The sequence below is a fragment of the Bombus impatiens genome, unplaced genomic scaffold, assembly GCF_000188095.3.
Source record: "Bombus impatiens unplaced genomic scaffold, BIMP_2.2 scf_0027, whole genome shotgun sequence".
Taxonomy (NCBI): Eukaryota; Metazoa; Arthropoda; class Insecta; order Hymenoptera; family Apidae; genus Bombus; species Bombus impatiens.
Window position 1 is genome coordinate 350,092 of NT_176446.1, and position 15,355 is coordinate 365,446.

The window sequence follows — 15,355 nt, forward strand, 5'->3', positions numbered from 1 at the left end:
AAAGAGCATCGCCGTCTACTACACGACTCGCTTGTGACACCACGCACAATCGCGAAGTCAATATTTGAGCAGAATATCGATTCGCCAGAAAAACTAATGTCGATTCTCGTCGCTAGTTGGCGCGCATGCACAATATTCTGAGATCAAGTACAAACACCAGACTCCACCACGGAAATTCAAGATATTCAAGAGTTTCCTTATGTTTTCAAGCTTTTATATAGTTGTAAATATGAATTTCACTACTATATTAAAGTTATTGCACTTTTTCTTCTGTTGCGATATGATAAAAGTAAAAGAAGTCAAAAGTAATATAGAGCAGACTAAAGAACTATTTCTGACGTTTCCATCATTTCATTTTTACTTTATTCCCGCAAGAGGCGCTTGGGCTTCCGTCATTTTGCATAGAAGTAATGTATTTTACAAAAAATCTTAGTTATATCTTACTATAATCATGTTACATCTTATACATGTATTATAAAAAATTATACATGTAAAAATGTCGTATTTCTAAATTTTACTCTTATTGCAATGAGAAGAAATATACTATTTACATGTGCACTGTCAATGCATATTATAATAAATTAAGGATAGTGTTTCTTTTTATTTGAGTTACAACAATAAGATTACATCGTTCTTTATAATTGTAAATGTTGACAACAGTCGCAACATTATTAAATACCCATTTATTATATAATAACTACTCGACTGTTATTTTTACTATGTAACACTCGACTGTTATTTTTACTATGTAACAGTCGAATAGTTATTATATAATAAATGGATATTTAATAATGTTGCGACTGTTGTCAACATTCACAATTATAAAGAACGATGTAAAACATTAAAATCATTATCAGAATTATAAAGAACGATGTAATAAATGATAAGTTATTTTTACTATGTAACTTATAACTTGTTCCTTTTTTTTTAGATTAATAAGTCCTTATAGGGTACATTTCTCAATATCTGATTCTTTTATGTACAGATAATATATGTATAGTTACTAAGCATTAAATTTTTACGATATTGTATAAAATGCAAGATTTTTAAATTTGTTAAATATTGATTGAAACATTAATAGAACTATAATTGTGTAAAGAGCATTAAATTTAGTAAAATAATCCATTATTTCTATAATCCAATGTTGATATAATAGCTTTATTATTAAATTTCCTGTTAATAACACTGATGTTAAATATTCTTAGTTTATATTCTTTAGTTATTTGCAACGTAAGTCACATATTCAGAAAATGTGCAATATTTTTTAATATTTTGTATTATATAATACCAGATTGTCCAACTGTTTCGTTACACTGGTAAGAATGGATTAATCAGTTTAGTTAAATCTGAGAGAAGAGTAAACACATAAATAGATTTTATAATATTTTTGCTGATATATAATATTTATATTATATAAAGGATGTTAATTACATAACAAGAAAAATAATTAGCATCTAAAGAATATATACATAATGCATAATGTCCAAACAAAATTTTAATTTTTAGGTTGGCTAGCTGAGTTGTACAACGGATTTTGTGAATTTTCATTTGGCTGACCTAAATATGTATATTTGAATATATGGTAGAATTTTACTGTGGGGATTTTAGGATTGGGATTCTCATGCTCTGTACACGGGGAAGCACCGATGCAAGAATATATAAGACGTGGCACCTATTTTTTAATACATCGATCGTAAGTTTATTGTGTTTTAAAGTATATTTACATATTCTATTGAATTACACATTACCAAAAGTTTTGATGTGTAAATGAATTTTATCTACTTTGTTGCTATAAAACGAAACATTCAAGTTTAATTTTAGCTAATATCGTAAAAAGATCGATGAAATACAAAAATATTTGTGTTATTAAATAATTGATTGATAAGTGAATATTCATTCATTTTATTGTAATATTTTGTTAATGATTTTAATGTTTTGTCCAATTCGTTTGTCCCAAAATCAAAAAATAATATGTGAAAAGCTAAAAATTTATTGTAATTTAAAAATGTATGTTGCAGGTAAGATCTGTGTAATTTTGTACTTGTAAAAAATTTTACACCTATAATGAATACAATGTCTAGTATGGATCCAGTTTGGGTAAATATCAATTATATACATATACATAATGCTCGCAGTCATTTTCATTAAAAAATATAAGTTCCTTAAATATCTTTGTTTGCGCACAAGGATTATTTATTCCATTTTTTCAATTCTCTGTAGGATGAAATGTTGGGAATTGCTAAGGTACAGCAACAAGAATATTATGAACTTTTGGCAGAATGGACACTGTATGAGGAAGATGAATATAAGTATTTGAGACAAAATATTGGGTTTGCAATTTATGGTCCTGCATCAGAAGATGAAACGGCTGATGTTGTATTATATAATAAGGATAAAGTAACTAATAACTATGATTTAGTTGAAACATTTTATTACTCAAAGAAAGCCAAAAAAACTATAGATATTATATATGACAAAATACTTCAATTTGGAGAAGAAAACATAAAAGCAGGGACGGAAGAAAAATCAAACACAAAAGGAGTTTATTATGGAGTAATTTTCAACGTAATATTCCATCCTAAAAATAATTCAGTTAATGTACCTACTTTAAAAGAGGAAAACGAAATAAACATATGTTTAACACCAATATTTAAGATAAAATACTCACAATGTAAAGAGCAACAAATTTGGTATATTGATATGAATGGTAGGATATATAAAAGTTGGACAGATTACAAGGACAACAATACTTTACCACCATGTACCATGGTTCTTCCAAAGGATGGATTTTATCAACCAGATGCAACTTATGAAATTACTGAAAAATATTCAACAGTATGGTTAGAAATTGTAGAATCACCTGCATGTAAACCTATAAATACTTTTCTTAATGTAGCAGATACAGCTTCTAGTGTAATAAGTGCAGCTGGAGTTGTTTTAGGAGTTGCATCTTTGTTTACACCTATTGGTCCAGTTGTGCTAGGTAGGTTACATAAAGTTGTATTTTATATTCATATGCATAAGTGTTTATCAATTTATATATATAACAATACAATATATTCTTCTGGGAGTAATTGTTGCATAATAACAAAATAAGTAAAATTATAATAATGTTGTTACAATTGCAGGTGCAACAGCGTGTTCTGGCATAACTGGTGCATGGACAGTGAGTAGATCAGTAAAAAAATTAGTAAACAGAAGATCTCATGAAGAAACTATAAATCCACTAAAGGATAAAGATGCATTTTCTTCATGGTTAGGTATAACTGGCAGTACAATTGGTATAGCAGCCTTAGGTGGATCTTTTGCTATTACTAAGCTTGTTCAGAATGGTAGTAATATAGGCACTGCAACTAGACTTGCATACAATACATTAGTATTAAGTAATTTAGGTATCAATGGTTTTGGTGTAGGATATCAAGCATACTGTATCTATAATAGATATCAGGAAGATGGCACAGTTCATTTTTCAGATGTAGTATCTCTGGCAGCTCATATTTTGTTCTTTGGTAATGCAATTCTAAATACCCAGTTTGCAGCAGAGTTAATTGAATCTACACAAGGTAACATTTTAGATAACTATAGAAGCACTTTACGTTCCAAAAATCTTCGTAGAAAATTTAATCGTGCGAAGCGTACTGCTGCTGCAAATAATACAGATAAAATATTTGAAAATGCTGAAGTTATACGTTACATCAATAACAAGCAACAGTTACAACTTGAAAATAATTTGGGTGCCATTCCCACTCAAATGCCTACCATATCTTTGCAAAATAACGAACTGATAATTTGTGGTATACATTTACTAGATCCAATGAAATTTGTAGACATATTATTTGCACATGACAAGAAAGAAAATGAATATTCATTTAACAAAGAGAATAGCAATGCTCAAGATAGATTGCCTCAGTTAAAAGATTTGCTATTGTCTTTATTAAAGGATGCATTTTTAAATAATGGGAACAGTATAAAATATGATATTAATCAATTTATTGAAATTTTAAATGATATAAGATACATGAAGAATGCCTCATGTTTTCTTCTTATAATATTTGAAATATCTCTTGCTCTGATAACAAAATCTTCATTTGATTCAGAGTATTTACATAAAGCAGTTCATTTTGTATGGAATTATATAAAAGAAAATTTTAGGTATTTAGATACATCTTCCATTAATGATGAACAAATGCAAAAACTATTGAATAAAATAATAGCAGCCTTGTTTGAATACATGGTAGTTACTGTAAAAGAGTTATTACCTGCTTTTGCAAAATATATGGAAAAATATGGAATTTTACCTAACAATTTTACCTAATATAATAAAAAATTGACTCATGACTTCTTATTCCTTTAATTTGCTTAAACATACATACAATTAGATCATAATATCTATACATACGCAGAATTGTGCCTTATAATAGTATATTGTATGACATTAATAAAACGGCCATGTAAATAATTTTATTAAGAATATTTAGCAATATTTAATGATGATAAAAGGGCACTTGTTTTTTATTATAAAAGTAAATAAAAGGTAGTTTCTTGTGGTAATTACTATATTAATATTAATGTATTTTTTTGGTACCAGAAAGATGTACATCTTTATAAAAAATAAGAATAAAATGAAAAAGTAAATAGAAATTCTTTGTTTTATCCTATTAAATTATTAAGATAAGAACAACTGTGCTTTAATCTATGAAATTATTCATTAATTACTGAATTACATTTCCTGAAATAAATCCGTATGATAAAAAATGTATCTCTCAAGCAATTCTCATTTATTGTTTAATTGATTAGTTGTTTGTTGCAAAGAATTGAGGCAAAAAGTGATCTTTTGGATTAGATGAACGTGACAGAATAAACGGTTATAAGCATTAAAAGAAAGAAACAATAATATATAAGATGGATTTTTATAAAGCTGAAGATGTTTGAAGTATTGAACTTTTATATTGCAGAGAGAACAGAAAAGACGTGGATCTACAAAATGAAAAGAAAATTGTATAAAAATAAAACATAATGTCGTTTATTGATTACAAATGATCGCGTAATACAGAATGCACGATATCAGAGACAGTCGTTTAATTGTAGCACAATTTTAATATAATATTACGGTATGAAATTCCCAGAATTCATAATATACATACCGATTGATGTATTAAAAAATATTTGTCAATATGTACAACGCACATGATTTTTCACATTTTTCAAGAGAAAAATAACGTATTATTTGATCTTTGCGTGACTCGCAAAAGACGACGTACAAACTGGATTGACTATTTCACCCTAAGTTTTCCACATTTTCGTACCACCGCATTGGTACAAGTACTCGTCTGTGGTATCACGCACACTTGGACATTCACCTGTTTAAACAATCATCGCAATCGATATATATATATACAATAAAAATACATACATATTCCGTGCACGATATGATTTGAAAACTCTTTGATCGGTCGAAATGGACACAGCATTATCTGTTGCGCCTCTATTTTTTGTTACAATATTGATAGTGATAAATGCAAATATTACGGGAATTCTTAAGTACAAAATTAACAGTGCATACATACAGGGTGTCTTAATAATCATGATACAATCAGCAAGGTACTGATGTATGTAAAAATTAACTGAAAATGTAGAATAAAATTGCTACATCTTTTTAAATTAAATTAATTAAATTTTTACATTTTTATCTCTAATAAAGTTTCAGTATTATGAACTGCAAATTATATACATTTTACAATATAAATTTTAATATATTACCAGTGTCATGAATACTGAGACACCCTATATATCGATGTACACATAAAAGAAATCATTCGATTTTTGTTAATTGATAGTTCAATCATGGTCTCGATCAATCATATGGATCGTTAATGATGCTTCACCGTAACTACTTATGTCATCTTTTACAAGCTCTACTTTCATATTTCCGTGTGTCAATGTGTTTAGGCAGTTTAGGCTTTTACTACAAATATCTAAGAAAATATCTAAACTTTTCTTCTCTTTTTGTTAATCTGTACTATTATATTAAAAATTTTGTCAGGCAATGTAAGTCCGTTTTTTGTATTTACAACAGGACATTTATAATACGGTACTGTTTATTACTTTCGTACTAGTTCTTTTTGTTAATTAAAAACGCTCGCGCTTTATACGATAAAATGCAATTGAACGCAATTGAATTATTAGTTGAGCTGATTTCTCTTTATAAACATATACATATTTCTACAAAAAAACATCAAACGCTTGTATAACGTACCTAATCTTAAAATTCCAAACTGAAAAATTCGAGAAACGGAATCCGCTCGATGTACTTATATATCGCTTCACAGTTTAAATAAAGGTACTACAAATGGAAGACCTTAGATAAACTTATTAAAAATAATAAATGCAAAGATTCTGTGCAATATTTATCTTATATCAATAACCTAATATTCTTTCCTCCATAAGATATAGAGAGCATGTCACTAGTAATTTATCTACTTCTCTATAGATAATAAATTTATAAACTGTAAGTGTTCATACAGTTAATTAATCGACTATGCATTCATTGGTTAATGTCCTTTATATGGTCCACTTAAGACTCGTCTCAATAAGTAAAATAATAAAAACTGCCTTGCTACATCCTCTATTAAAATGACTATTACGATTCCAATGGACAACATTAATTAAATCATTGTACAGTGTTGACTCAATGTAAAGTAAACGAAAATATATAGACTTCTTTTTCCTTTATGCCAACTAAATTTCAAACATGATAGCATGATCATATTTAAAAAACTACAACATTTTTTATTCTTACAATTTGTACTTTTCCTAATTGATGAAAAATTGATTACATTGCAAAATAGAGAAAGCTTTATTATATTATAAATATCGCTGATTATTAAAAATATGCAAGTAACAGCAGTAAGCTGGCGGGTCACAGGAATTTATTTTAGGAATTAAATTTACGAGTCTATGGAGCATCCTTACATTACAATAAAATCGATAATGCAAGCATTATCGTGTCTTTTTTTTTAATGAGGTATCAATTACGTCAGCAATTCACTATATGAATATCTATGTTTCATCTACAAACCATTTTTTGTACCAGACACATTTACGCATTGACCACAGTGTCAGGAGCATATATGTGCATGCAATTATGACATTGAAGCAAAAATAAAGGTATGTATATTCCCTTAACCCTAAGACACCTATGGGAGGGTCAGAAAATGTCCACAAGACTCTTTAACTTTTCTTTAACACTCTTTAACAAAACTTTAACTTTTCCTACAACAAATTTTTTCTAAGAGGCCAGTAATCTAATTTTTCTTGAGTGTATTTGTGATATAACTAATTGACCAGTGACAAAATTTACTCTCAAGCTGTATGTAACACTATTATAAATTACATATAAATCTTAAGAGGTAGTTACATGTGTTTCGATGTCAGTGACAGCTCATGTGTTTATTATTATGTCATGTTATCTGAACTGGTTTATTCGTAGTTTATATAAAGACCATAGAATCGAAATATTATAAAAAATATTATAAAAATGTCATGTGTTGCAACAAGATAGTTGCAAAGAACAAAAGGTATTATTGAAAATAGCTAAATTCGATCATTTGCTCAAAGTGTAAATAAGTGTGTCTTTTAATGAATAAAACAAGAAAAACAGGATTCATCGCTCCTTTTTTATATAGACAGAAAATGACCCGCTTTTGGACTGATTTTATATCTTTTAACACCTTAGGCGTCCTAGGATTAATGTAAGATATCTAGTTATACTTACTGAATAATATAAACTTTTAAGCCTAATATTATTGCTCTCTTACCCATTGTTTAAATACATATTATCATACTCCTCTTGGCAGTTCGCAATTCTATCGAAATGTTAATAGTAAAAATGGGGGTATTGTCATTATTACTTGTTAAGAGGTTGACAATTGCAGATGAACGATTGTTAAGGACTGATTTCCCATACCTGATAAATTGGCTCTCTTACATATAGAAGCATTATGTCAAAATTGAAAACAACCAACAGCTTGTCCAAATTAATCTTGCTGCATCAATATTTCCGTGCATTGAATCGACGTTTAAATTTTGAAACGCTTGATGATCTAAGCGTGATGCCTGCTGTCAGTAAAACTCCGAATCTGAACTGTGTTGTGAATCACCACTTCTGCCATTTAAATATACTTCTGATGTTTGTTGAATTGACGGTGAATGTTGTGTAGCTTCCCAATTTTGACCTATGGTAATGATTGACTAATAACTTATGACAAATCCTGAACTAAAAATTGAGAATTGGGAAGATTAATATACGCACCATGTGCAGCAAGAATGGTGGCTAAACATCGTGCTACAGCCGGATTCGGAGCACAAGCTAATGCAGGTGTGAGTCCTTCTGCATCGACAGCAACGACACTTGCACCCGATTGCAATAAACGTCGTGTTACCTGTGGAAAATAAATTCCTATGAGTGTTCTTACAATTCTAAAACAATTACTTAAATACAATGAGTCATTTCCTTACCGTTACGAGGCCGTTTCTTGCTGCTAGATGTAATGGTGTTCTTCGCTGCTTATTGGCCATGTTAATAATGCTTTGTTGTTGCTGTGATGTATTTTCACCATTAGCATTAAGTGAATTGATCAAATTTAGTAAGAGTGAAGCAGCAACAGAATGTCGTCTTTGACAAGCTAAGTGAAGAGCTGTGTTTTTGTTACAATCAACAGCACGCACATCAGCTTTCCATTCAAGCAATAACTCTATCAATAGAAATAATTATGAACAGGAAGAAGAAACACCAAATAAGTACCAAATATTTACATAATTAAATAAAATATACCAATAGCAGCACATTGACCCGTAATAGCAGCACAAAGTAGTGGCGTTCGACCTGAATAATCTGGAGTTTCGAGCCCAGCTAATTCAGGTCCAACAGAACTTAAAATCAGTTTTGCACATTCTACAGATCCTGAACTAGCTGCAATATGCAAAGGCAACCGACCACCTGGAACATCTCTCGGAGCAGCGACAGTCTTTCCCCCAAATTTATTTATTAATAATTCTAAACAATGTGCTGATCCCTGATAAACTGCACAATGAACAGCCGAAAATGGACTGCCTGTTTATAAAACAAAATAATTTAGGTTCAAAACCAAGAATACTCATTTACCTAACATCGAGAAAATACCTACCCTCTAATGAGTCAATTACATTTTGTTCTAACAGATATTCCACACAATTCGAGTTTCCATTGTAACAGGCCCAATGAAGGACTGTACATCCTTGATCATCTTTTAAAGTGGCAGCAGCAGGATTAGCTTTGACAAGAGAAGCCAATGCTTTTACTCTACAAAAAAATAAATTTTGAGTATATAAAAATACTGACAAATCTTTTAATTAGATAAAAGGAACCAACCTTCCACATGCGGCGGCTAAATGTAATGGCGTTTTACCATTTGTATCTTGTATCGCTACTTGTGCACCATGTGATAATAATAGCTCCACTAACTGATGATCACGTTCCTTAACCACTGCTCGAAATAATGGTGTATGCTTGTTTATGTCTAGTAAATTACAATCAGCTTTGTATTTTAAAAGTAACTGGGCGCATTCTGGATTGCTATTTGCCACTGCTAGTGTTAAAGGAGTTCGCTGCTTGATATCGTAACAATTAACTACATTTGAATCTCCTGCATTCTCCAATAGAAGTTCTAGACAATTAACATGACCTGCTGCTGCTGCGCAATGTACTGGAGTACGCCTTGTAATAGAATCTTGGACCCATACGCAAGCTCCATAAAACACGCATAAAAGTTGAACGCATGTTTGGTGTCCTTTATAGGCAGCTAGATCCAGTGGCGTTTTACCAGTATCTTCTTTAATGTTAGTATTGGGAAATAATGGTAGTAGTAAGCTTAAAATTTCAATATGTCCATGGTATGCCTATAAATGTAAATAATTATATCTTCAGTTACTGAACTATTAATTTCTTTAGACTTACAGCAAGATGTAAGGGTGTTAATGCAGGTAATGGAGGTTCTGACTTTCCTGTAGAATTAGATGACGCTATTAGATTCCCTTGTGGACAAGCTTCTAATAAAGCTACTAAAGCTGGCTGATTTCCTCCAGCTACAGCGTAATGAATAGCAGTAAAGCCTCGTTTATCGCACAAACGCGGATCTGCTCTGTGCTTTAATAAATACTGTACGCATCTAAGTAGAGATAATATAAATTAAATTTTTAGAGAAATTCTTGTACAGAGTAAACTACACATAAATAATCTAATACTTACTGAGCACCAGAATCTCTGGGATTTGATGCTGCAGCTAAATGCAAAGGAGTTGCACCGTCTACGTCTTGTGCATTAGAATCACTTCCAAATCCAACCAAAGTAAAAACACAAAGATAATGACCTTGACTAGCAGCATGATGAAGTGCTAACCTGCTATAATTATCAGTTAATCGAAAATTAGCTCCATTGGATAACAATAAATCTAAACAGTCAACAGATCCCTTGAATGCTGCTAAATGTAGTGGTGTTCTACCACGAATATCTCTTGAATCTATACGTCGGCTATCAACTTGTAATAGTTTTCTACAGACCTGTAAATGTCATTAAAAAATTAATTTAACAGAAATGTTAGTATATATATACATATATATATATAAATATAAATATAAATATAAATATAAATATAAATATATATAAATATATATATATATATATATATATATATAAATATATATATATAAATGTAAATATATACATATATAAACACGTTACCTCGATATGACCTGCCAAGCAACTAAGATGCAATGCGGTACGCTGTTCAGCATTGCGTGCTGCTGGGGATGCACCATACTCCAATAAAGTTGTTGTTAAACATTCATGGCCAAACCTACATGAGTTGGGATTCAGATAGATATTGAAAAAAGATCATTGAATAAAATAAAGTTGTTATTGTAATATACCAAGCGGCGACGTGTAAAGCGGTATTTCCATTTTTATCTTTAGTGTCTGGCAATGCTCCAACATCAAGTAAGCTTTTTGATCGAGTAAATCTACCATGGATTGCAGTCATATGTAGAGGTGTACGCCCATCTTCTGATTGAACATTTATTCTCAAACCAGCTTTCAAAAGTACTTCTAAACAGTGAACACCATGAGTGCTAGCAGCAGCAACGTGTAACGGCGTTTGTCCCCGATAATTTACAGCTTCTATTAAAAGAATCATCATCTATCATCAAGAATCATCAATAAAAATTGCAAACAAAATTTTTTCAACAAATTTTAAGATCATCTCACCAACGTTTGCTGCATTGGCAATTAATTCTGTAACTGCATCAGCATGACCATTTAAACATGCAATATGTAAAGGAGTATTTCCATACACATTTTTTGCTTCAATATCTGCCCCAGACTTAATTAATGTGTGCATGCATTCTACATTGCCAGATGCTGCAGCTGCATGTAACGGAGTATACAAATCTCGATCCTTCACAATATACAAGTAGATATAAATAACATTTTATAACATAAATAACAAGAATGAAAAATGTTAAAAAATTTATATTACTTTAACATCTACATCTGCTCCTTTTGCTATAAGTGCCCTCACTATTCCATCATGACCCATGTATGCTGCAAAATGTAAGGCTCTGCGATCTTGCCTATCAGAAGCATTTATTACACAACCAATTTGAGCCAAATATTCTGTCATTTCCAAATGTCCATTGTAAGCTGCATGATGCAAACTTGTTCTACCACCTCTGTAAATGTTTATAGCGTACATGATTAATTTCTACTCAAATAAATTAATCAGGGAATATTAAAAATACAAACCTGTCTGCTACGTTAATGTTCATTAAATGTGGCACTATCAGCTCAACACATTGAACTGCATTATTTGCTGCTGCTACATGTAAAGGAGTTTGCCAACTACGATCCCTGATATTAACATCTGCCTTGTGGCTTAATAAAACTTCTACTACATTGGGATTCCCTGAGCAACAAGCTCTATACAAAGGAGTTAACCATTTCTTATCTTTAGCATTTACTACAGCTCCATTTAACAAAAGTGCTTCTACAATCGCTGGATCTCCCCTATATGCAGCTGCATGCAAAAGAGATCTTTGTTCCCTATCCTGCCAATTTGGATCTTCCTTTCTTGATAACAATGCTCGAACTTCGTCTACATCTCCAAAAAATATAGCTTGTAACAAAGGAGACTGCAAAGATACCAATATTTTATTCCAAAACATATTTAAATCATATATCTTTTATAACTTTAACCATATTTGTAGAATATAATATCAGTACCCTTACATTCTAAAAAATAATACAAATAGGTGAAACTAAAAAGCTTAATAAGAAATATAAGAATAACCAGAAAGTAATTACTATACAAAAATTTTATAATATGCAATGATGCGATAAATTTATACTAACTTAAAGTTCCTAAAGTTCGAGTTACGTGATAATGTGGAGAAATAAAATGCTAACAAAATTATTATATTGCAAAGATTTAGAAACAAATCGGATGTTTGACACATGAGTATAACCTCCAACTTTGCAATTTATCTATTCGAGAACTGTTTAGCAAAATGCATTTATTTAAAGGAATAGAGAAAGACATACCCCATCACGCAATTCCTGTACGTTCATGATTATATATAGTAAATTGTTTCAGTTTATACAAACACGGAAGTATTTATAAAAACATAGTTGTAGAACTGTAAAAAACTGACATAGTAGTGTGAGTCATACTTCACAAGTATCGTTAGAGATGTTACTTCCTTTTTGCAATCGACAATTTATTATAAGCGTATCGTGGAACCAACTGTTCTTCAAATAAACAGCGGTATCATGTATATGAAAAAATTACGAAAATATCCATAATAATTCTATCTTCAAATATAAACAGTTATAGCTATCTTCTCATAGTGCACTCTATCTTTGTTCTGTCAAATTATCAGAAGCTTTGTAAACAGATGGAAATATGAATGACACACTCGCGCGAAAATTAAATTATTTACCTCAAGTTATACGAAATAATATATGCTTATCTTTCAGCTGTTTCCTGTTGCATTTCACATAACAGATTTCTCTGGTCAAATAATATTATTATAATACCAGTTTTCTACGCTGAAATGGATATGGATATATTTGACCAAACACAATACTGTATAGATAAAACTAAAAAAAAAAATATACATAAATTCGAAGAAGAATCAAATAATGGTATATTAAGCGTAGTACCTTCGAAATTGAAATTTAATTTTGATTTCGGAAATTTTAAAGTTCAAGAGAAAACAGTAGAAATTACGAACTTTTTTGTTAAACCGTGTCCCATTCGATTTTTACCATTGGAAACTCATTATTTCAGGTTTAAAGATATTTATCAGGTGAATAAAAAGGATTGAAATTCTTTCTTTAATTTTTTATGTTTTATATGAAATTAAATTGTATATATTGTATAGAGAACATGGCTCAATCCTGGATCTGTTTTCAAAATGAATATTTTATTTATACCTGATGAAAATAGAGATTATAATGACACTTTAAAAATACTTTATTACAATGATCAAACAACGCAAATAAAAATCTACGCGGAAATGACGACCAAATTTTCCTTTCCCACTATTGTGAATTTTGGACATGTACCACTTGGTCGAACGTAAGCTACTTCCTCGATCATTGTTTGATATATAGCATGAATCTAATTATTTATTGTTAAAGGGTTTGCTACAAAATACCAATACATTCCCACGCAGAGAAAGATTTTTCTTTCACTATTATACCATTTAACGGAGGATCGTGTGTCGACGTTTATCCTCGTTGGGGTAGGGTATACCTATTTACTTATATAACACATAGGATGTCATAGAATAATGATTAAGATTATAAAATTGTGTTATTCATGTTCTAGGTCACATAAAATCAAAGCAGAATCCTGCAATAATTGCGATTATTTATAGGCCTCTTAGATATATAAGTATGAATTTTGAAATTCGAATATTCATATCTGATCTATGCAAAAGTCCACATATTATAAATTTCTATGCCTATACTCGACCAGGTCTTTTACGGTGAGAATACTTATAGACACAATTTCTTATTAAGAAAGGAAAAATAATACAAATAAATATAATTTGAAAACATTACTGAACGATTAGAGAAAAATTGGAGACCATCGATGAAAAAATGGAAAACAAAATACAGCAGAAAAATATTAGCACAACTTTTTGCAAAGGAGCAAAACCAATTTCCGTAAAGAAAAATAAACCGAAATATTTAAAAGAATCTACTATGAAATTCACAAGTTCCGAAAAACTTTTATTAAAACAATGTTATTTTCCCCTTTACACATTGCACGCTGTCAACTGTATTTTAAATTTGAAAATTCGAAAATTATTTAACGAATATGAATTAAAGGGTTAGATTATATATATATATAGGCTTACATGTAAAATATATATAAGAAGTAAATTATTTATTTGTCAGGACCGTTGGGTGTATTTTTATTTCAAACTATGGAGCAAAAAGTGCAAAAACTGAAAGAATTTTTGGTAAAAGTAGAAAATCGCTATCAAGAAAATGAACAAGTGAAATATCATCATAAGGTGAAAGTAAATTATGGAACATCCAATGCTAGTAAAAATCAAATTGTTGAAATTAAAACACAGCAAGAACAAGCTTGGAATGACTATAAAGATTTAATAATGACCTCAGAAAAATGTATCTTCGAACAAAAAAAGACTAAAAAGAGAAGGCAAAGAATTTTAAGGGTTTCTCAAACTGTACACATATATCTTAATTATAAATTATTTATCTTAAAAAAAGAACTCTTTATAACAAACCTTTTTTCTCAGTATCCAAGCTCAATCCCAACGTCGTCTCGGAAAGAAGAGCCATTTTTTCACTATTACAAAATTCTCCCTTTTCTTCAAGTGGCTCGTAAAATTGTGTTAAGGAATCGATTAATAAAGGCACTTTCAAAATTGCAAAACATAACGCCCGAATTAATTAGCAAATTTGAAGAACCATTTGTAAAAAATTATTCACTTACTTTGAAAGCTTGAGAAACAGAGCGTTATACGATTTATTGCGAGCCTTGACTGAAAGTTTAACATTGTTATTTAAATTTGTAATTTACTATAAAATGATCATTGCAAATATTTGTTTCAAAGTTACGCGCGTCATCATATGATTTATATCTAGGTGGCACTGTTACAAATGCCGCCAAAACTTAGGAAAAAGCGTCTGCTCGTGGTTGAGATCTGACAGAGAAAATTTGCAAAAGTTGTGCATAATATTCTTAATGTAACTCTGTATTTTATGTATTAGATCTCAGATTTAAAT

General features: G+C 30.2%; 3 protein-coding genes across 9 annotated transcripts; 2 read left to right on the forward strand and 1 right to left on the reverse strand.

Moving 5' to 3' along the window:
- Positions 1-122: 122 nt before the first annotated feature.
- LOC100743169 lies at positions 123-4,455 on the forward strand. Of its 6 annotated transcripts, none has more exons than XM_024368268.2 (5): positions 123-223; positions 1,507-1,763; positions 2,019-2,097; positions 2,221-2,983; positions 3,129-4,455. In XM_024368268.2, the coding sequence occupies exons 3-5, from the start codon at positions 2,065-2,067 to the stop codon at positions 4,313-4,315; spliced, it is 1,983 nt and encodes a 660-aa protein (XP_024224036.1). In that variant the 5' UTR covers positions 123-223; positions 1,507-1,763; positions 2,019-2,064; the 3' UTR covers positions 4,316-4,455. The 6 variants fall into 6 exon arrangements, with proteins under 6 accessions (XP_024224036.1, XP_012241723.1, XP_012241717.1 ...); XM_012386300.3 differs by lacking the exon at positions 123-223 and adding an exon at positions 279-407; XM_012386294.3 differs by lacking the exon at positions 123-223 and adding an exon at positions 279-407 and having other exon boundaries at positions 1,507-1,693.
- A 2,804-nt stretch (positions 4,456-7,259) lies between these two features.
- LOC100741886 (serine/threonine-protein phosphatase 6 regulatory ankyrin repeat subunit A-like) lies at positions 7,260-12,909 on the reverse strand. 2 transcript variants are annotated; one of them, XR_002946922.2, is made up of 15 exons: positions 12,632-12,909; positions 11,837-12,222; positions 11,571-11,763; positions 11,300-11,489; positions 10,966-11,212; positions 10,778-10,892; positions 10,286-10,596; positions 9,995-10,205; positions 9,410-9,936; positions 9,182-9,340; positions 8,834-9,108; positions 8,518-8,753; positions 8,312-8,441; positions 7,967-8,234; positions 7,260-7,865 (listed from the first exon to the last, which is right to left on the reverse strand). XR_002946922.2 is itself a non-coding variant. In XM_012386246.3 (14 exons), the coding sequence occupies exons 1-14, from the start codon at positions 12,656-12,658 to the stop codon at positions 8,122-8,124; spliced, it is 3,120 nt and encodes a 1,039-aa protein (XP_012241669.1). In that variant the 5' UTR covers positions 12,659-12,909; the 3' UTR covers positions 7,260-8,121. The 2 variants fall into 2 exon arrangements, 1 of the variants encoding a protein (XP_012241669.1); XM_012386246.3 differs by having other exon boundaries at positions 7,260-8,234.
- A 122-nt stretch (positions 12,910-13,031) lies between these two features.
- LOC117151751 (cilia- and flagella-associated protein 221-like) lies at positions 13,032-14,620 on the forward strand. The gene is made up of 5 exons (XM_033321206.1): positions 13,032-13,398; positions 13,474-13,670; positions 13,733-13,836; positions 13,923-14,082; positions 14,498-14,620. Exons 1-5 carry the CDS (start codon positions 13,144-13,146, stop codon positions 14,592-14,594), a joined length of 813 nt encoding a protein of 270 aa, XP_033177097.1. The 5' UTR covers positions 13,032-13,143; the 3' UTR covers positions 14,595-14,620.
- Positions 14,621-15,355: the final 735 nt, after the last annotated feature.